At 50.4% G+C, this 22,467-nt stretch overlaps 1 protein-coding gene across 1 annotated transcript in view; it reads left to right on the top strand.

Annotated features, from left to right (window-relative positions):
* The window catches only part of SDK1 (sidekick cell adhesion molecule 1), a gene marked incomplete at both ends in the record, with an annotated part of 886,211 nt that overhangs the window by 853,397 nt on the left and 10,347 nt on the right, over window positions 1-22,467 (top strand). The window contains 4 exons of the mRNA XM_080702238.1: window positions 6,635-6,799; window positions 10,063-10,200; window positions 14,510-14,636; window positions 17,169-17,295. Of these exons, the coding sequence (XP_080558364.1) occupies window positions 6,635-6,799; window positions 10,063-10,200; window positions 14,510-14,636; window positions 17,169-17,295 (557 nt within the window). The remainder of the gene's footprint in view (window positions 1-6,634; window positions 6,800-10,062; window positions 10,201-14,509; window positions 14,637-17,168; window positions 17,296-22,467) is intronic.

The raw sequence follows: 22,467 nt of genomic DNA on the forward strand, positions 1-22,467 counted from the left end.
GACCCCTGTCTCCTTGGCTGCAGGAGGACAGTCCCTGTGGCCTCATGGCCAAGTGGGCTCCAGAGGAGCTGTCCTGAACCTCAGCCGCACAGTACTGTCAGCACCCTGGCTATTTGGCCAGATGTTGCCAATGGGGAAAAATGGGTACGTTGTAAAGCTGTTATTATTTCTTTCAACTACATGGGACTCTGTAGTGACCTCAAAGTAAAAATTTAGTTTAAAATAGTAACTAGAAAAAGAGCCAAGTATGGCCTCACCCTGTTCAGTTAAGAGCACCAACATCTCTTTCAAATGAGTGTCCTTATGTCCAAGTTCAGCTGGGGAACATCAGATGTTGCCAGCCAGGCACAGAGTGGCTTTGCAGCTTCACTCTTGTGACCACATCCTGGTGTTTTCTAAGAAATGGCGAGGTCTTAACTCTCGCTTGCCTGGGGATCTGCTTCACTTCTCCTGGGGTCACATGTGTTCCCTATCTGCTGTCCTGAGGGCAACAGGATGCCTGGGGGTTACATGAGCAGCTTCTGGGCATCCGGAAAGCGTGTGGACGAGAACTAATTGGCATGTTGCTCAGGCTGCACGCTGGCCCCCACGCCTGGTGGAGAAGCCTTCTGAAGTCGGCTGGAGCTCCGCGCTCTGCGGGATTGATGCCAGAATGTGCAAAGGGACCCATGGGAGCCTTAAGACACGACAGGAACTGATCAGGAAAACGTGTCTCTCTCAATGCACGCTAAAGATCGTGCGCTGGCTTTCATTTTTGTTCCCTGGCATTTGAAAGCAGGTTTCCGGCAATTTCCCCCTTTCAGATCGTTAACTGATCCCGAGCCGGCTTCTGGACTGCAGGTCTTTCACTGAAAGTTGAGAACGAAGCCCCTTCCTTTCTGCAACCGGGGCAACACAGCTCAGGGTGACTTGGGAGACTTCCTGGATTATCAGTGTTTAAACACCTTGCTGGTGCCCCGGGGGCTTCAGGTCTGAGCTGTCATCGATTTCAGGCCTCATTACATAAAACGTTAAATGCTGGATCTTCTCATTTTCTCCACCAAAGCTCTCCAGCAAGACATTCTTTAGGCAGTGAGTGCGGTGCTGAAGGTATCACAGTCCTGGTTTTATTAGAAGGCACCATTTGCAGATCCCCCCCACCCCCACCAGCATCTGGGAGGATGGAGGTGCTTTACGTCGGGGGCCCTTGAAGCTTGGCCTGATGTCTCCTCGGAGCTACGTCTCGGCCAGGCCGCTGAGAAACAAGAAACTCATCAACTTTGTGGCTTCTTCCCGGAGGGTGGCTCTGGGCTCGGCAGTCTGGGAAAGATGGCAGCCACTCTCTCCCTCTGCCACCCACGTCCTGGTTTTCACCCCTGCGAAATCTACTGAAGAGCCCCATGGTTATCACATCCTCGAGACACAAAAACTGCCCAGCAGCTAATGAAACAAACACTGAACCAGACACCAAGCCCCTTATTCCTGGAGAAGGCAACCCCGGAGCATGGCTCAGGGACTCCGCCATCAGCCTACACCAGGCCAGCCTGCTAGTCAGTCCATTTTTCTAGCTGTGCGTGAGATTCCCCTGTATTGGTGTCGCAAAGCTCCCTGGAAGGCAGCGGTATCTATGCAGTGGGCTGATGCGGGTGATTTATTTGCACAAATTATCCCCAGGCATTTTACTGTGTAGATCACGAAGCCTAATTTACATATTTACACAATAGACTGGAATGGTACTAAAGGAACTATAAATATATTTTCCTCTCCAGAGCAGCCATGAAATCCATATTTAGGACGCACCCAGTACAGGCAGACACTGTATTGCTTTCTTCACAGATGTTGCCTCTAGACCAGAGATGAGAGGTGGAGCCTGTCCACTTTCAGATCTCCTGGGCGCTTCCCAGGGCCCTCTCGACTTGTCTTGTTTATTTTAAGTCTTTGCTGATAGGCCCATTCAATTGAACCAAGCCAGGAAGAAAATCAGTATTTTCCCAAAGGCTTAACCCCCATAAAGGGTCGTGGGCCAGCAGATCCAGCAGGAGAACCACAGCCATAGCTGGGCCTCGGGCTGCCCCCTCCCCGCTGCCCGTGTCTTTCATGAACCACATCTGTTGACAGCATGTCAGCCTGCGTGTGCCGCTCCTTTCCGGGGTCCTTCTTCATAACAGCCCACCCCTGGCACGCAGACACGTGTCGCATGCTGTCTCCTTCCTTGAATTAGGATCAGATAAAAGGTATTTTTATTATCAGATGTATTTAGCATCGTGTTTCAGCCCCACCAGTTTCAGTTAAATTTCTAACCTAGCTCACCCATTTATACAAAGAGAAATGGCAGTGTTTAAGAAATAAACAGCTGACAGGCTTCCATTTGCCCCGAGCTGCAGACTGACTGTCAGGTGGTTGGTTGTGTGAGTTAATGGAACCAGAAATCTCGGGCGGTGAATGACAGTTTCATTCAGCATGGAGACCCTGTTTAATTGTCCATGAAATCAAACTTTTGTATTGGCACGGCGTCTGCCTTAATACCTGCGGCATGCAGCTCAGCCCCTGGTGTTGGTGGGACGTGTTCAGCAACATCCCTTCGGATGGACTGTGCTGAGCTCTGTCTCAGCACAGAAAAGAGGAGATCATGTCTCCAAGTTTATGAGGACATCGCCTGGAGCAGATGTGCTTTCTACCATTGGGATGGGACAGCTGTGTCCACCGGAGGCAGAGGGTTTCCAGGAACACCAGTGCCACCAAAAAAAAAAAAAAAAAAAAGAAAGAAAGAAAGAAAGAAAGAAAGAAAGAGAAGAAAGAAAAAGAAAAAAGAAAAAAGAAAGTCCACTCAGTTGTAGAGCCCAAGATGCACGTTTGTCCTCGTTCATCTCTCCTCCCGATGGATTAGGTTTGCGCTGACGGTGACAGTGAGGCTTTCTTCAGAACATCTGTAAAGTCTCTTTCCCAGTGGTTCTTCTGCTTTCTTAAGACCGACAGGTGGAATTTTGCCAACAGTGTCTCAGGAACAAGAATCCAGGAAAGCGTTCTTTCCAGAGGCCAGGAAGGGAAGAGCAGGCCTGCAGGCGGGTGTGACCTGAGCTTGCTCCTGTGCAGACTTTCTCCATTTCCCAGCACATGGAGGCGGCATCCGGTCTGGAGGAAGACCTTACCCCAGGGGGCTAAAACTGCCCCAGGGGCTTGCTGCCAGGATCATTCATCTGACGCCAGTTACTCAGGATGGATCACCCACCTGGGAATCGACCATCTTCTAAGGGACCGACCATCAGGGACTTGTCATCCAAAGATCAGCCATGGAATCAACCTCTAAGGACCCAAGCATCCTGACATCTCTCATCCAGGGATCAGTCATCCAAGCTGTCAGTCACCGAGGGATCTGTCATGGGAATCCACCATCCTGGGGACCAATCATCCAGGGATCAGCCATCCAGGGGTTAGTCACCCTGGGCATCAATCCAGAGGAATGATTATTCAAGGGTCAATCACTGGAATCAGTCATCTTGGAGATCTGTCTCCCAGGTGTCAATCATCCAAGCTGTCAATCATCTAGTGATCAGTCACCCTGAAAAGTCAATCAACTAGGAATCAGTCCAAGTGATCAGTCATCTAGCAATCAGTCACCCAGGGGATCAGTCACCTGGGAGCTAGTCACGCAGGGATCTGGGGTCAGTCACCCAGGTGTCCAGCTCTGGAAGAGTCATGGTTGTTCTCTTCCAGCCCGATTGTGGGTTTCCCTTGTTGGTGACGTAGCAGGGGAAGAAAGTCGGGCCGAGGTCCCCTGAGCATCTCGAGGCAAGTCGTGCTTGGGTGGCTGACAACTGTTTGCACCATGCCAGGAGTTCCCTCTTGGCCCCGTTTCCCTCTCTGGTGTTGGTTGAGATGGAAGTCCAGGCTCCAGAGTCCTCCAGGTACATGGAAAATCAGTTGCACAAATCTCATTATTGCTAATAGTTCCGTAATGTTATTTTTCCTGCTAATTTGTAAAGATACTTTTCCCCATCATTGATTTATTGAGATATTTAGCAGCATAATACAAATGAGGAAAACAATCCACAGTTGAGAAATAGAGCGAATGCTCTAGCGGCTGCCAAAGTTTTCCGTACCCACTGGTGATCCTGCTGTAAACACCGGTGTGGGTGAACAGGCCAAGCGGATAATAAGTGGACGCTAAAGCGCGGAATATGCTAATTTTCGAGAGGCAGAACTAAGCAGAATTAAACTATGAACTTTTTTTGTTAATTCAGAAGAAAGAAATTATGTTGATATGACATCCACCCCATACCCATTTTTTAGTGTAAATGGAATGAATAAATCATTCAGTGTTGAAATTCTTTATCAATATTTTAAAATGTTTTTTATAAAAAACGCACACAATTCCTGGAGCTACGACAGAGCGCTTAAAATAAAACGTGGCCTTTCGGTGATGGAGTGGGGGATCATTTTTCCCCCGGTAGCAAGAAAGCATTACAGGAAATTAATGCAAAAGACATTTGGAGAACTCACTCCAGAGGTACTGAGGCCTCAGAGACGACGAGCTCTTTCACATTCTTGGTGCCTTAATTTCAGTGGGTTTTAGCAACACCCAGCTTATGTTTGTAGTTTTGGCTTTGGTTTCTTACAGCATAAAATTATCTTTTTAGAGGAAAAACACTCCATAACTGATTCAACATTTGTTAAGGCACCTGCAACAGTGACTTGCTTGTCATAACCTCTCAATGAAATGCTGATGTCATTATTTCCTGAAAGCCTGCTTGGGCAGGACCCCGAGAGGGGCCAAGAGACATGACTAAAAGGCATGACCTTGTTCTCCCCAAACCGTGCCAAAGACTGCACACCCACTGAGAACAGAAGCTGCAGAATGAGCCCTGGCTCCCTGCAGGAGGGGCCCGGCAAGGTTTGTGGGTGAAGGAGGTGGGTGGAGGGGTCTCCAAACTGAGGGAAGTTATTTGGGTCTGCTTTCTTATCACTGTGACCGAAACAACTGCCACAGACAACACGTAAAGCTGGAAAGGTCTATTTGGGCTCAAGGTTTCAGAGGTAGTCCATAGTTGGCCGACTCCAAGGCAGACATTATGCGGTAGAGGATAGCTGCCCATCTCATGGCAACTGGAAAGCAGAGAGACGGGACAGATGTTATTCCCAAGGCCACACCCCAAGTGACCTACCTTCCCCAGCCACGCCCACCTGCCTAAATTACCACCCAGCAAATCCACTCAAATTATCAGTACTTCGGTGGGGTTTCCAGTAATGTGATTAGAGCCCTGATTCAATGATTTCAGCTCTTAATCGTATTGCATTGCCAACACATGTGCCTCTGGGGAGGCACCCCATATCCAACCGTAACCAAGGGCCTATGCACCACCTCCCCCATTCTTATGCAAAATTTGCACGCAAAAACATACACCACATGCAACAACCATCCCATGCATAAAGCTCGATATTTTAGGTGGGAAAATAAAAGCACCTAAGCAGTAGCTTGTCACTTTGACATTATTACTGGTAATGGGTATCTTGATGAGAAATGACTGTAAGTGTGAATATTTAGAAACAAATCGTCGCCATTCCGCCGCTCCTCCTATACAGAGATGTGTACCTTTAACATCATTCACACCTACTCCTTCATTAACCTATGACTGTGTGGACTTAGTTGGGGCAATCTCTAAATCCTCTGCAAATAGAGACTTGCACACTGGCAATTTTCTACTGTTTACCATTGGGCTGATCCGTCCAGGCATATCTGGTGCTCCGAGGTATATGACGTGCTGGTTTCAGATCCTCCCGGGGCCCCCGAAAGCTGTCAGCGCGTGCACATGCATATTCAAATAGGTTTTTCCTCCTCAGATCTCTTGTTTTTTACAGTATCACATACCTGTACCTATAAATGAAAATATAATTTGGGAAGGCTTGCTACTTCAAATGAATATTTTGGGCTCTGAGCCCACCTTTTAGCAAACAACCTCCTTAGGGAGTGAATTTATATTCTAGTTTACAAACACTCATGTAGTGCTTACTATGTGTGAAGCGCTGTTCTAAGCAGTTTATGAATAATAACTTGTTTAATCTGCAAAGCAAACCTATGATGTAGATACTTTATTATCGCCATTCTACAGATGAGACACAGAGAGATTAAATATTCTGCCTGAGGTCACACAGCCAATGGGTGGCTCCAGGCTCTGTCCCTTTAACCATGATGCTGTAGGGTCTTTAGTTTTGGGGTTGTCCATTTATTTTGTAGTACTCAGAATTGAGCCCGGGGGTGTTCACCAGACACTGAGGTACACCCTTGGCCCTTTTCATTTGTTTATTTGTTTATTTGGGTACTGGTGACTGAACCTAGGGCCATTCTACCTCTAAGCTATACCCACAGCCCTTTTAATGTCTGTTTGTTTTTTTTTGTTGTTGTTTTGTTGTTGTTTTTTTTTTGGAAACAGGGTCTCTAAGTTCCTGAGGATCTTGCTAAGTTTCCCAGGCTAGCCTTAAAACTGCCATTCTCCTGTCTCAGCCTCCCAAATACTACAAGCATGCACCATCACACCAGGCTTCTGAGACTACATCAGACATCCTGGTCCAGGGCAGCTGTGAACTGGCCAACTGCGAAGGTGCATGTCCAGGTGCAGGAAGCTGAGAGCTCACTGCTGTTTTCCCATCCCTCCCGCAGATGAAGGCCTATGGGACATGTTTGCAAAGGACATTCCCAGGAGCGCCACGTCCTACACCGTCAGCCTGGATAAGCTCCGGCCGGGAGTGACTTATGAGTTCCGGGTGGTGGCTGTGAACAAGGCCGGCTACGGGGAGCCCAGCAGCCCCTCCACGGCAGTGTCAGGTAGGAAACCTGTCTCCCACCAAGGGGCTGGGTTCTTTTTTCAAAGGAAGGAGGGGTAAATTGGAAGTTTCCATCCATTCGTGAAAGGAAGGGGGTCAGGCACCAAGCTCCTGGCAGGCTGTCCAGCTCAGTGCTAGAGACACATGGGTGGAACAGGGCAGGACTCCAGGCCCCAGAGCCACCGCTGGCAGGACCCTTAAAGATGCCTTAGAGATTCCCCTGCCACACTGTGCTCAAGTGAGTCTCAGTGATTCTCAGTTTATTTTCTTTCTCTCTCTCCCTACCTCCCTCCCCTTCCCTCTCTCCTTCCTTCTCCTGTCATCTCCCCTCCTCTCCTCTCCTTTCTCTCTCTCTCTTTTTCTCTCTCTCTGTTTTTGGTATCAAACCCAGAGCCTTGTGCATGCTTGGCAAGCATTCTACCCCTGAGCCACATCCCCAGCCCTATTTTTCTTTTCTTCTTCCTAAAGTCCGAAACACGTGCTGGGGTCAACGTGGACGCTGTAAGCTCAGCAGTGTGCCCCTGGGCTGATGGTGCTAAGCAGAGCCCTGAGCCCCGGTGTCCACTTGCTGCCTCTTTCTCCAGCAGTGTGGGACTTTGAAAAGGCAGATGTAGCCTAGTCCCAAAGAAGGGAGTGCTGGGGTTGGGGGCTGGGGCCTGTCCTGTCCCTGTGGAAGCTGGTGTCCTGCCCCATCCCTTGATCAGATGCCTCACTTCTCCCGTATTTGCAGCTCAGCTTCAAATTTTTGATGAGCAAGATTTAGGAAGGGGACAAAACCCTCCTTGCCGGGCGTGGTGGCGCACGCTTGTAATCCCCACGCTTGGGAGGCTGAGACAGGAGGATCGCACAGGTTCGAAGCCAGCCTCAGCTACTTAGGCTCTCAGCAACTTAGTGAGACCCTGTTTCCAAATAAAATATAAAATAGGTTGGGGGTATAGCCCAGAGGTAGAGGCCCCTGGGTTCCATCTCCAGGACCATAAATAAGCCCCTCATTTACTCAGCTCTGTGTGTGTGTGTGTGTGTGTGTGTGTGTGTGTGTGTGTGTTATTATGGCTTGAACCCAGGGGCATTCTACCTCTGAGCTAGACCCCCGGCCATATTTTATATTTTATATTTTATTTTGAAACAGGGACTCACTAAGTTGCAAAAGGCCTTGCTCAATTGCTGAGGCTGGTCTTGAACCTGTGACCCACCTATCTCAGATTCCCAAGTACTAGAATTATGGGCATGCCCAGCTCATTTACTCAGTTTTTATGTGAAAATTTTAAACATTCGCCCAAAATGTAAGCATAAGGAACCCCAGCAGCCATCACCACAATACAGTGATTCAGGATTTGGTTCATCTGTGAAACACTAATGTGATGCCATTCCAAACCCATATGGCTTTATTGATTTTTATGGGGTGTGTGTGTGTGTGTTACTAGATATTGAACCAAAGGGTGCTCTACCACTGAGCTACAACCCCAGTCCTTTTATTTTGTATTTTGAAACAGGGTCTCCCTAAGTTGCTGAGGCTGGTCTCGAACCTGTAATCCTCCTGCCTCGGCCTCCCAAGTACTGGGATGACACGTGTGCGCCACCGCACTCAGCTCCACGTGGCTTTTTTTTTTTTTTTTTTTTTTTTTTGGTGGTACTGGGGTTCCTGGAAGCCCTTCTACCTCCGGGCTACACTCCCAGACCTATTTTATACTTTTTATTTGGAAACAGGGTCTCTTAAGCCAGCTCGGCTGGCTTCGAACCTGCACGGGGATTACAAGCTTGCGCCACCACGCCCGGCTCCACGTGGCTTTTTAGCCCACATCCTCAGCTGATGCAGAGGCTAGCTCCTTACCTGGAGCACGGCTGCCTTAACCTCCTTCCTGGGTTTGTGTGTGAATGTTCTACTGGCCGTGACTGCCAGCTGGACTCAGTCAGATTATTATGTCCTCAGAGAAGCCAGCCGCTGCCACCCGCTGGCCTCACATCCGGACCTGGCTGAGCCACGTGGGGGATCCTGCCCTGGCACTAGAACCCCAAGGGACAGCTGAGGTCTTTCTCTCCTGCCAGCACCAGAGTCAGGCCCTCCCCGGCCACTCTGGGAGGTTGTTTGGGGTTTGTTGGGCTCCTTGTGTGAGGTATTGAATGCACAACCTGAAAACCTGCTGGTATCTTTCGGATTCAAAATGCTGTCATCTCCTGAGAAACCCCGTGGTGTAACATTATCCAAAGCCAATTTCCTCCTTATTCCCAGTGTGCACACATCCCTTACGCATCTGGGAAGATACTTAATGCAAGGTGGATATGGTTTCTGTGGTTCTGGGCAGCTGGAGGCAGACCCAGGCTTTGTAAGAGACCTTGGACCCCTGGGAACCAGCTCCCCCGGAGGGGCACTTCAGGAAAGCGCGGAGAGAGACCCCAGGGCTACCCAGCACCTGCTGAGAAGCCATTTCCCACTTTTCTTCTCTGAGTGAACAGAATAAAACCTAAGAAAGAGGCGTTTTCTTTTCCAAAGCAGCTTTTACATGAACCCTTTCCTATTCATTTTTCAAAACCAAATCTAAGACAGGGCTGGTAGTTCAGCTCTATGTTTAGTTCAGCTCCGCTTTGCTGGAGGCATAAAATAAATAAAACACAGCCCCAGCCTCAGGCTCTGGTCCAGGAAGGAGGCCAACAGGGAGTGAAGCCAGTGCACGGATAGGCCTGCGTGGGGAGGGCACATGCAGGCACCAGTGGATCCAAAACTGGCAGGAGTGGGGCTCTGCCGCCCCAGGGCTCAGCCTTCACCCCGTTGCTAATGGGGAGCCATGGAAAGTGTCAGGAGGGGTCAGCTCACCATCTGGGGCTGATTTCTCTGGGGCATCGTGAAGAATGGATATGAGCGAGTCAGAGCAGAATGGTCGGGACGAGGTTGCCATGGTCGGGCAAGAGTCGGGGATGCGGATGGCGAGGGTAGGCGGCTGGCTGGAGGGACACTGCAGCCCAGGCCTGGGATTCAGGGCTCACGTTAGCCCCGACAGCAGTGTAAGCAGGTGAAATTAGACAGCTTCGATGGGCAAGGGCAAGCATGGAGACATCTCTAGGAGGAGCCCGCACCTGGCTTGACAGGAAAGGTTGGAAACACTGCATCCTATCCCGAAGCCTGCGTGGTGCCCGAGCCTAGGCCCGCCGGGAAACGGTCAGTGGGCCCATGACGCCGTCTGTCATGTCGTCTTCGCCCGGCTCCGGGAGGATGGCTGTGTCCGGAGGCGCCGCCGAGCCTCACCGTGGGTTTGCATCTTCCCGCAGCTAAAGTGGAAGCCCCGTTCTATGAGGAGTGGTGGTTCCTGCTGGTGATGGCTCTCTCCAGCCTGATCATCATCCTGCTGGTGGTATTCGTCCTGGTCCTGCACGGACAGAATAAGAAGTACAAGAGCTGCAGCACAGGTGCGACGTCCGCCCAGCGTCCCTGGCCCAGGGTGTCCTGGGCACGCTGGAGCTGAGGGCGACCTTGGGTTTTCCCTCGGGTCCGCATGCCAGCATCCGCCTTGCCATTGCATTCTGCTGCGGGGTAAGACAGATGCCGAGGCTCTGTTTGGGGGAGGCAACAAATAGAGCCACGCGGGCGCCCTAGGCCTGGGACCGGGCTCTCCCCGGTGCCCTCGGGTCAGCCATGTGTCCTTGATGTGGCACTGGGGCCAGCTGGCTCCCGGAGTGTCAGTCCCCACTGTCGTTTAAACACTGTAGGATTTTAAAATATAATTTAAGCTGGGGTGGTGGTGCACACCTTTATTCCCAGTACTTGGGAGGCTGAGTCAGGAAGATCACAGGTTCAAGGTCAGCCTCAGCAGCTCAGCAAAGCCCTCACACACACACACACACACACACACACACACACACACACACACACACACACACTTTACAAGATAAGCATTAAACAGGCAAAATATTATACTGACTATAACAATGAACTGGGGTACACTCAGATACTTTGGGGTGTCTCACGGAGTGTTATAGAAGTGTTCTTCTGGAACAGACCCTCTCATGTACTTGACTTTGGGCTTTGCCTTCTGCCCCTGGGTCCTGCTCTGAGCCCTCTGAGAGCCTATTTAGTATGACACTCCCAGCACAAGCTCCAACCTGGCAAAGAGTGGGCGCTCAACACATAAAATGCTCCTGGTCAGGCACGGTGACGCAGGCCTGTAATCCCAGTACTCGGGAGGCTGGGACAGGAGGATCACAGGTTCAAGGACAGCCTCAGCAACTTAGCAAGACTCTCTGTTTCAAATTTTAAAAATTCAAAGAACTGTGGTAGAGCTCAGAGGTAGAATGCCTCTGGGTTCAATCTCCAGTACCGATAAATAAGTAAATAAATGCTGCTGAACAAACCCCCATCATGGGAGAAGTGAGAAAATGGACACAGGCTGAGGCCAGCCTCCAGAGAGCACACGCGGTGTGGCTCCTGTCTGTGGAGGTTGGAGTGGCCCAGGCCTCGCACATTCTACCAGGCAGCATCCTGGCTGCCTCCTGGTGGAGGGTGTGACAGGGAAGGTTCGTGACAGAGCCTAGCACGTGCTCAGGGTGGTTGCACGCCACGAGAGACCATCACATGAGCTACACAACGAGAACGCATTGCAGGACACTGAAGACCGTGACACATGCCTGTTGTCCCAGTATTTGAGAGGCTGAGACAGGAAGATCACAGGTTCAAAGCCAGCTTCAGCCACTTAGTGAGACCCTCAGAAACTTAGCAAGATTGTTTCAAGATAAAAAAAAAAAATACAGCTGGGGCTGTGGCTCAGAGGTAGAACACCCCTAGCTAGGTTCAATTCCTAGCAACACACACACACACACACACACACACACACACACACACACACAATTGGTGTCCTTGATTTTTACAAATTCTCATAATTACTGGTGAGGCACTTCTTTGCCTGACCTGGTAAGTACTGAGCTCTATGCTATGGTCTCCTCTTAATCCACACTGCTTCTACCAGAGCTGAGACTGAGTCAGAAGTGTGTGTAGTCCTCTGAGAACTGCACGCTAGCTGTCACTGGAGGTGTCTGTCTGTTCTCTCTAGATGGGCAGGTCCCTGGGGAGGTGCCTCTGAGATGCCCCTGGTCCCCTGTACCTCTGGGGCGAGAAGCAGGGCCCAGCAAATCCCTACCCAGCTGCCCGTCCACCCGTCCCTATGCTGAAGGGGTTAATGGAACCGGGCACCTACAGCGCCTCGCCATTTACTCTGGTAAAGTTAAGCTATTCATCCCTCAAAGAAAGGATTTATTTTTTTTTCCGTATAAATTCACTTCTAACAAGTGTTCGTAAATCAGATTTTATTCCTATGGGGTTTACAATGTATGAATGGCATGTCATTTTACTGAGTTAATGCTATTACAGAATCCTATGTGTGGCGCATCGAAAACCTCTCTGCTTTCACCCTCCCGCTCCCTCTCGAAGAGACAGATCTGACCCGCAGCTTCTGATACCCAGCCTCACCCTGGATATTAATTTAACATCATAATTGAAGCCTAGTTGGGGGGGGGAGCTTATCTTTCAGCACGTCTGCCTTCCGCCCAGGAGATGTGCGGAGTGGCAGCCTCTGCCGGCCAGTGCCATGCCCGCCCCTTTTCTGGGCATACTCCCTGCGATGCCAGCCTGGCCTGCACCTGCCGCCCCATCAACCCTAACTCACCCGCGCAGGCTCATGTCTCACTTGCCGCTCTGTGCCGGGCTTCCTGTTGCACACACCAGGGCGTGGAGGCTCCTCAGTAGAGAAGCTCCCCTGGGGTTAGCACACAGCTGCCAAGCCCTGGCATGTGCACGGGTGGGGGGACCTAACAGAAAAAGGCAGCACCCCAAAGAGCATCTCGTCCATCAGGGAAGGCACAGGACAGACTCTCAGGAACAAGCAACCCTGCTCCTGTGAAAAAGTCCCCAGGTGGGCGCACACCTGGGAGAGGAAGGCAGGGGGGAGTCCATAGGGAATTCAGGATGGGGGGAGGCTCCCTGGCCATGCCAGGCCGCGTGACACTGTAGTAGTCTGTTTTCTGTTGCTAACTACTCTATACCATAGACAGAGTGAGTTATAAAGAAGAGAGGTTTACTCTGGCTCACAGTTGTGATACAAAGCTGAGAGGCCACATCAGGCAGAGTGCCAGGGCAGTGCAGGAAGGCTTGCGGAGAGACAGGGAGCTGGAGGGACCCAGCCACCTCACTCTCAACGCTAACCCGCTGGCAAGTGACCCATTGCTCCATTAACCTCATGAACCCATTCAAGAGGGCAGAGTCCTAATCCCTTCCTCCTCCTCCCCCTCCTCCCGCTCCTCATACTGGAAATTGAACTTAAGGGCATTTGACCTCCGAGCTACACCCTCAGTCTTTTTTTTTTTTTTTTTTTAATGTGTATGTGGGCCGGGCATGGTGGCGCACACTTGTAATCCCTGCGCTTGGGAGGCAGAGACAGGAGGATTGCGCAGGTTCGAAGCCAGCCGCGCGCGCTGGCTTAGGAGACCCTGTTTCCAAATAAAAATGTAAAAATAGGTCTGGGAGTATAGTCCGGAGGTAGAAGGGCTTCCAGGAACCCCAGTACCACAAAAAAAAAAGAAGAAGAATAAAAAAATAGGGCAGGGGGTGTAGCTCAGAGCTTGAATGCCTCTGGGTTCCATCCCCATACCCACAAAAGTAAAATAAAATAAAATAAATGTGTATGTGGTACTGGTGTGAACCCAGGGGCATTCTACCTCTGAGCGATACCCCCAGCCCTGTTTTATTTTTTTTATTATTTATTTATTTATTTATTTATTTGTTTGTTTTTGGTGGTACTGGGGGTGGAACCCAGGGGCTTTCTACCTCTGGGCTATACTCCCAGACCTATTTTATATTTTATTTGGAAACAGGGTCTCACTAAGTTGCTGAGAGCCTCACTAAGTAGCTGGGGCTGGCTTCGAACCTGTGCAAGCCTTCTGTCTCAGCCTCATAAGAGTGGGGATTACAAGCGTGCACCACCATGCCCAGCCTATTTTATTTATTATTTGGAAACAGGGTTTCACTAATTGCAGAGGGCCTCACTAAGTAGCTGAGGCTGGCCAAGAACCTGCGATCCTCCTGTCTCTGCCTCCCAAGTACTAGAATTACAAGCATGCATCACCACACCCAGCTTTATTTTTTTGTTGTTTTGAAACAGGTTCTTGCTAAGTTGCTGAGAGTCTAAGTTCCTGAGGCTGACTTTGAACCTGCAATCCTCCTGTCTCAGCCTCCCAAGCACTGGGATTGCAGCTGTGCGCCACTATGCCCAGTTGTTTAGGAGCATTTCATTACCTTATTTAAAAAAAAATCCTATATCCTTTCTTTTGCCTCCACCCCCTTATAAATTTGCCTTATTTACTTCTTTCTACAGTTATATGACTGTGATTTTTTTTAACTTTGAACTTTATTCAGTCTTTAACTTCCCTGACTTTTAATCAGTTTATGCATTCTGAGCACATTTTCATAAAATATTGGCCAGAATACTGGTGTTTTGGCATCCAGCAAAATAAACACGGAAATGCTAATATTGTCATTTTGCTCCAGTGCTGCAACTGATAGACGGCCCTGCTCTGCAGCTCGGCTCTAGCTGCCTCCAGGAGGGGAAGCAGGCGGCCTCTGGGCTTCACGTGTAGCAGCAACACGGGAACTCCAGGCGCTGGCCTGACCCAGTGGCTCAGGTGGCTGCACTGGGCACCTTGGTCACAGTGCGCTCACTTTCCTGGTCAGGCTTGGGTAAGAACATCTCTCACATGGAGGAATCTGTGACCCTGGATAACGGAGGATTTGCTGCGCTGGAGCTCAACAGCCGCCACCTCAATGTCAAGAGCACCTTCTCCAAGAAGAATGGGACCAGGTAGGACGGCAGCGGGGCGGGGGCGGGGCGGGGCGGGGCGGGGGCAGCCCCATACCACCAGGAAGCAAAGCATGGCCCAACCCCAAGCCCCCTGGGCGCGGTGGCTGGAGGAGGGGCAGGGTTATGGAGGCTTAGAGAAGTTTCCGATATGATTCTAGAGGAGATGTAGAAAGGGGGGTATCCCTGCTCAAGACTTGGGACACAGGCCTTCTGTGAGTCAGGAATTCTTCGTTCATGCGTGTCTCCAAAGACTGCAGCTGGCTTGATCTGAGTCCCAAATGGAAGGGCCGCTGTCTCCAGCATTTCACGTACCCAGATCTCCCTGTGATACGGACTGCCATTTCAGATATTTACAGGGTGGGGACAAGAGCAGCTTCCTCCTCAAAGCCTCCACTCGGTGCCCTCTCCAGATTTCAGCAAGAAATAAGACTTTCCAAAGACCAGAACGACAACCATGACCTTCCCTTTGACTAGCAGACCATCTTCTGGTCTCGAGAGTCTGATAGAAAAGAAAAACACACCCTCAGTTGGGGATGCCTTGCCTGGGAACAGAATCAGGGGCCTCTCTGGGGCCACCAGCATTGGGTGGCTCTTCTCCCTGGACCAAACTCTGTGTAGATTTGCCGTATGTTGAAAAAACAGGAAAATCACACACCCTCAGGACGTCAGCAGGCCAAGGCCTCAGTTTCCCTTTATTTCTGCAAAGCTTACAGTGGCAAGTGGCACCCAGAGACCGCCTAGGCTGCCCCGTCCTCTGGATGCCAGGAGGCTCAGATCGCTTGAGGGGTGCTGAGACCAGGGCTAAAGGGAGCCCTGGGCCTTTGTGGGAGGCCCGCCGCCTGCGGGTCTCCCACCTGCGATGGTCCCTATGCAGCACCCTCGGAGGCCAGGTCGGGCAGAGCAGGCTGCCACCACCTAGTTGCCACATTGCTCTCCTGGGGTGGGAAGTGGAAGCAGATGTGGTGACCTCTGGTCACATCTTCTTCTCTGCTAGTTTACTAAGAGTCAGGCGTTTGCTGCTGTGTCACAGAATCATGCAGAAAGCAGTAACATAATTTCAAGACCAAAAGGAACTTGTCACAGGGAATTTTAAAAGGCCCCACTCTCCACTCTTGCTGCAAATCTCTCTACTGGTTTCTAAGAGAGGGTTCACAGCCTTGAAGCACATAGCCCAAGGATAGACAGCAGTCCAGCCATACGCTTCCTAGAAAGAAAAAAAAAAAAAAGAAAAATCATTTCACAGGGAAGTCAGAGAGGCTCAGCCCTCCAAGATTGTCCTAAGAGGTCCCCCAGCCGGGAAAACAGTCTCAGCAGAACCAGAGCCTGCGTGGCCCCAGAGTGCTCTGTCCATGGCTGGGCCCAGCTGCAGAGGGCAGAGCTGGGGGCACAGGAGGGCTGAGGGCCTCTGGCCAGGAAGTGTCCAATCAGTCTCGAGGCTGTGGGTACAAGACAGGCCTCCCAGGCTCCTCCGTCTTGGAGGTCCAACGGCCAACGTGGGCCCCTGGGCCTAGGGACAGCTCTCACTCACACATTTAGGAGTGGCCATCTCTAAGGTCACATCTCTAAAATATGCATTTCTATATTCAGAGACTAGTGCTGCCCCATCAGTCAACCAGCTGAGGGGATACAGGACGTGGCTCCTGGGTGGCGTGAAACAAACCAGGAGCCCTCAGCCTCGCTGCTGTGCAGCCCGCGCCATCCCCATGGCAGGGGCGGGCTAGGTTTGGTTCATTCATCCATGTCAGCTGGCTTCAGTCAAGGCTCTGAACTTCCTGAAAGGGTCAGGAGACACTACCCTGAAGCCACCAGAAGCCAAAGCCAAAGTAAAATGCAGACAAAAGGAAGACTGGAGCTGGGCGTGGTGGCGCACGTCTGTGATCTCACTACGTGGGAGGCTGAGACAGGAGGAGCTCAGGTGAAAGCCAACCATAGCAATTTACAATTTAGCAAGACCCTGTCCCAAAATTAAAAATAAAAAGTGCCGGGGTTTGGCTCAGACAGAGAATACTTAAGAGTTCAATCCCCAGAACGAAAAAATAAAATTAGCCTCTTCCTCCAGTTACTTAATAAACCGTCATCTTTTCAGTCCTAGCCCTCCCCCCAAATGAGATGAAGGTTCCCATGCTGGGGAGGGGCTTCAGTCCGTGAAGCCCCAAAAGGGTAGAGAGGGATAACTGGGTCTGCGTCCCCAGCGTGATGCCCAAGAGATTTTTAACACGTGGCACCTGAGGCCAGTGCGTGGTAACTTAATGAGGCCCTGTTTCAAAATAAAATAAAAAGGGCTGGGGTATAGCTTGGTGGTAGATTGCTCCTGGGTTAAATCCCCAGTAACTAACACACACGCATGCACATGTGTACGTGCTCAACGCGGGACATGGCAATTGTCTCCAGGTCCCTCCTGGACCAAATGTCTTGCCTCAGTTGGCGGAGTGCCACCCGAGGACCCTGCTCTCCCCGACTCCACCAGGACGAAGGCCAGGTGGCAGGTTGGAAGGCCCGGGGGAGACTCTCAGTGGTCTGTCACCCTCCCAGGTCCCCACCCCGGCCGAGCCCTGGCGGCCTACACTACTCTGACGAGGACATCTGTAACAAGTACAATGGTGCGGTGCTGACGGAGAGCTCCAACCTCAAGGAGAAGTCGGACGCATCAGAATCCGAGGTCAGTGCCGTGGGCCCCGTGGCCAGCGCCATCTCCTGCGTCTGTACTGAGCCTCCTGGGCCCCGGGGTGTCTCCTCCGTGATCTCACAGACACCCCGGGAAGTAGGCAGAGCTGACAGCAGGAGGCTCTGGAAGGACAGGAAAGGACAGGAACACAGATTAAGATCCACGGCCACTTGGGCCTGGCACCTCTTGTACACACTGGGTGGAGCAGATGCTCCAAGCCCATTCAGGGTGGGGTCCTGCTTCTGAAATCCAGGAGCAGGTGAGGAGACAGCAAGGCAGGCATCCTCTTCCCAGGAGGGCATTCCGCAGAGCAGAGCGGAGTGGAGATGTCCACTGAGCGCTACTCACGGGTCCCTGCGTTTGCCAGCTGGACGCCTTCCCGCTCCATCTCAGCTGGACCTGCAGGCCCTGGTGCCAGACCAGTTCTTACAGGAGGGTGAGGCCCACAGCAGGGTCAGACACCGCCCACAGTGGACTTCAGAGCAGGAAGCCATTCTCCTTCTATTTGCTATGGGAGATGAACCTAGTGCTTTACAGAAGTTTCTGTGTTACCTTGAGGGTCTCTAGACAGAGTGGCAGAGACCCTGAGCCTGCAGCACTGATAGAAAGTGGAGCCCTAACCCCCACCAGACAGATGCCTCCTCTTCCTCGCCGCTGGCATCAAATTCCTCTTCCCACTGCACCTGAGAAACTTCTCTCTGGGTCAGTTAACAGCTTGGGGTGAGTTTGGACGAAGGCTGGCCATGTCCCTCTCTGAGAGCGAGGACCAGGGACCCAGCAGCCCTGCACAGCAGCCCTGCCCTGCTCAGGCCTCCACTGATTCCCCCTGGGGGCTCAGCACTTGCAGAGCAGAGCATGTCTGCTCTGGGAGAACACAGTCCAACACAAGGGGACTTCAACCAGCAAGGCAGCCATCGGGGGCTCTGAAAGGGGCTCCGTGCTCCCTCAAGAGTGCACTGTTTCAATATCCTATATTAACCAACACAAACAGCCGAAGCAGCCAGCAGAGAGCTTTCCCATCAGTCCTGTGTATTTTATTTCAGATTCGCCAAAGTCAGAGAGGGGCGAAATTTGCCAAGCCATTTGCCGTGCACACTGTCTGCCCCACCTCTCAGCATTCCTTTTCTAAATCAATATTTAATCTAAAATAAGTCTCACTTTCATTTTGACCTGAATTCAGGCCTTATCGAGCCCCAAGGCTCAGTAAAATGGCTTTTCCATTGTGGTTTGTGTCTGATCCCCAGCAAGAGCGCAGCGAATGGATGCCATGAGGGCCGGCTCGGTCTGCTTTGCACGTCCCAGTTACAGAGGACGCTGGGTTTGCATCTGAATCATGGCCTGGGGCCTGGCAAAAATGGCAAGCGGTGGCGCACATGTCCCCAAAGGTGCATTTGTCCATACTTGAGGATCTGCTGTATAAAATCCCGCAGAGACTTTTCATTCTAAGGAAACAGCAGCTTTGTAACTGCCGGTACCCAAAGCGACACATGAGAAAGGAGTAGCCTAGCCTTCAGCAGGACGTTCTGTCTGCGCTAAGAGCCGCGCCTCAGGGCACTGCCTCGTGTCTTAACTCCCAGCCTGCTGCTCTCCGGGGTACGTGGGTGTCATGCGTAGCAATGAGAGCGACTGGGCATTGACCCTGCTGTGGAGCTGATGATAGCTCCACGTGTGTTGGGCAGTATTGCTCAATGGGCTGAGCTCTGACTGTCAGCCTGGCCAGTACCTGCCCCCCACACACACCCAGTGCACATGCAGGCCCTGGGAGCTGGGGCGCTGGTAGGGAGGAAGTGGAGCTGGGTGCCACGTGGGTCCTCGGGTCCCCTGAGCTCAGCTTCAGCCCACCTCTTCCTACCATCTCCATCCCAGCCCTGGGCACAGATGCCGTGGCATAGAGCAGATGGAATTGGACTCACAGGTGGTGAACTGTTCGTAAAACTATTCTCCAAATGTTTTGAGATTCAAACTCAGCTGGTGTGTGTGTGTGTGTGTGTGTGTGTGTGTGTGTGTGTGTGTGTGTGTGTTTGGCAGGGAATTGAACCCAGGAGTACTCTACCATTGAGCTACACACCTAACCTTTTTTAATTTTGAAACAGTCTTGTTTATTTGCAAGAGCTGGCTTTGAATTTGTGATCCTCCTGTCTCAGCTTCACAAGTACTGAGATTTCAGGCACGCACCACCACATCCAACTCAACTGATTTTTTTTTTATGGTACTGGGGTTCCTTGAAACCCTTCTACCTCCAAGCTACACTCCCAGACCTATTTTATACTTTTTATTTGGAAACAGGGTCTCTTAAGCCAGCGGGGCTGGCTTCGAACCTGTGCGATCCTCCTGTCTCCGCCTCCCAAGCGTGGGGATTACAAGTGTGCGCCACCACGCCTGGCTCAACTGATTTTTATGTAGGATTATTACATGCACCCAGGCACTGAGCTGGGCCAACACATGCATGCATAAACACACACACACACACACACACACACACACACACACACACACACGCCTAAATCCATATGCACAGATTCACACACATACTTACATATACACATATGCACACATATACAAGTACACATGCATAAGCATATACATACCTAGTGGAGGCCAATATGTGGGAAGAGAGAGGGAAAAGGGAGGAGGCAGGCACAGAAGGCAGGGACATGGGGTCCATACTAAATAGACTTCTGCACAGAGGTTCTTATGTCCCATGTAATCAACCAGCAAGCCAAGACACAAGACACTTTGGACTGTTTTCCCAGGCACACACAAAATGAGCTGGCCCCAGCCTCTGCCCCAGCTTCCGTCTTCCCCGCCATCCCTGCCTTTCAGTTGCCGAGGCACTGCCGTGTGGCCGAGAAAGGCTAGTGACAGGCTGACCGCTCTGTTCCAGGAGGGGAGGTCTCCCTTACAGTTCCTCAAATATGCCTCCTGGTTCCCAATGCATGTTAGGACACGGGCTCCTTCTGGAAGCCAGTTGAAGGTGCAGGTACTCTCTCTACCTATATGCAGATATCACCTAGGACCTGGGGCATGGGGCTCCCTGAAGCCTCTCACAGACCCCTTAGCCTAAGATCCCACAAGTCTCACTAAGAATCCCCGTGCCTGGACCATCAGGTAGATAAACATGGTCCTCTTCTTTGGAGAATTATTTTTGGTTTTTGTTGTATAATCTTGACACATCCCATCTTTGCTTAGGAGCTCAGGAGATTTTCAGGCACTCAATATGCATGGGATCCCAACAGAGGGACTTGGGCACTTGGGTCATTTTGGAAGTGCCAGCTCAGATGGTGATATTTACTTCCAAACATGTTTTAAATGGCTACACTGAGACGCAACTCACATACCACACAACTTGCCACTTGAGACACACAGCTTGGTGGCCTCGGTATAGTCACAGGTTGGTACCCCCCGTCACCACAGTAGATTCTAGAACACTGCTATCACCCCAAAAGATGTGCCCATTAGCAGTCCCTTCCCATTTGCCAAACCACCGATATCCCACTCCTCCCACATGCCAACCCCAGCCCTTGGCAACCATTTATCCACTTTCTACCTTTATAAATTTGCTTCATGTGGACATTCAGCTAAATAAACCATCTTGTCTTTTGTGATCAGCTTACTTATCTTGGCGTGGTGTTTTCAGGGTTCATCCCTGCTGTAGCATTTCTTGGCACGACGTTCTGTTTTATGGCCAGAAATGTTCCATTGAATAGATATACCACATTCTTAAAAATCCGCTCATCAGTGCGATGAATGTTTAGATTTGTATTGGGGACCTCCAACACCATTCCTAAGCTGGATGATTCACTTGGACTCACAGGACTCAGTCTTGATTGGTGCTCACAGTTAAAGGTACTGCTGTGAAGGACAGAGAGCGAAGGGAGAAAGAACACGGGGGAAAATGTAGAGACCATCTGGTGCAGGCCTCCAGGGGGCCTTGCAGACTGGCTCATACAGGACTCACTGAACCCTCCAGGGCTGAGTAATGAGCTTGCACAAATTGTCTCCTCTTGCCTGTGCTGGGGCACAAACCACAGGCAGCGCTGAGGTGCACTTAGCAGATGCAGCCAGACTTTCACCTGGTGCCACTCACCTAGCGCTCTCTGCTGTACTCACAGAGGCAAGCAGGGCTGGCATAAGCCACATGGTATGAGCAGTTTAGACGCAGCTGACCACTTGTATAACTCAGGGAAAACTTTGCATCTGCAGAAGGAAGTTCTTACCAGCCACATTCCCAAACACCAACCATGAGTCTCCTTTGAAAGCAGGCTGAGGCTAGTGGCTTCAGGCCTGCTTTGTTAACAGATTCTGCTCCAGCTTGTTTCTGCTTTGGGTCTGTTATGAAAAATACTCTCTTTATCTGGTTTGGACTAATGTGTATTTTAGTATAAAGGGGATTTGCTGTTGCCAAATGTTTTTTCTCTATCTGTGAAGATGTTTTTTTTTGTTGTTGTTGTTGTTGTTGTTGTTTCTGCTCTTTAAACCAACCTTGCATTCCTAGGATAAACCCCATTTGGCTATGGTGTATTATCCCCTTTATACACTGCTGGGGTAAGTTCTCAGGCATTTTGTTGAGTTGTGCATCTATAAGAAGTTTATGTCTGTGGTTAGTTTTTCTGACATATCTTTGTATTTTCCTTTTAATTTGGGTAAGAGTGGCCTACAGAATGAATTGGGAAGTGTTTCTTCATTGGTCTTACTTCTTCCTTGAACATCTGCTAGAATTTACCAGTGAAATTATCTTGTTCTGGGCTTTCCTTTGTAGGAAGTTAATTATTAACTATATGCCTTTATTTGTCAAAGCTGTATTGCACATGTCTGTTTTCTTTTGATCCCATTTCAGTGGCTTGTATCTCTGTAGGATGATGTTCATTGTGTTTCCGTAATCTAATATGTGAAATACAGTTGCTTGTAGTCCTTCTCATGTTTATAAGGTCAGTAGTAGCATTCTCTAATCCATTTCTGATTTCAATAATTCGTGTCTTCTCTCCCTCTCTTCCTTGTTTTTGATTAGTCTAGTTTTCTCAATTTTCATGATTTTTACCCAAAAAATGACTCATTTCATTGATTTTCTCCATTATTCGTCCACTCTATTTCATTTATATCTACCCTATTCTTTATAGTTCATTTCCTCCTGCTTGCTTTGGGATTGTTTGACTCTTTCTTCCATTT

Source organism: Muscardinus avellanarius (assembly GCF_963383645.1).
Source record: "Muscardinus avellanarius genome assembly, chromosome: 10".
Classification (NCBI taxonomy): domain Eukaryota; kingdom Metazoa; phylum Chordata; class Mammalia; order Rodentia; family Gliridae; genus Muscardinus; species Muscardinus avellanarius.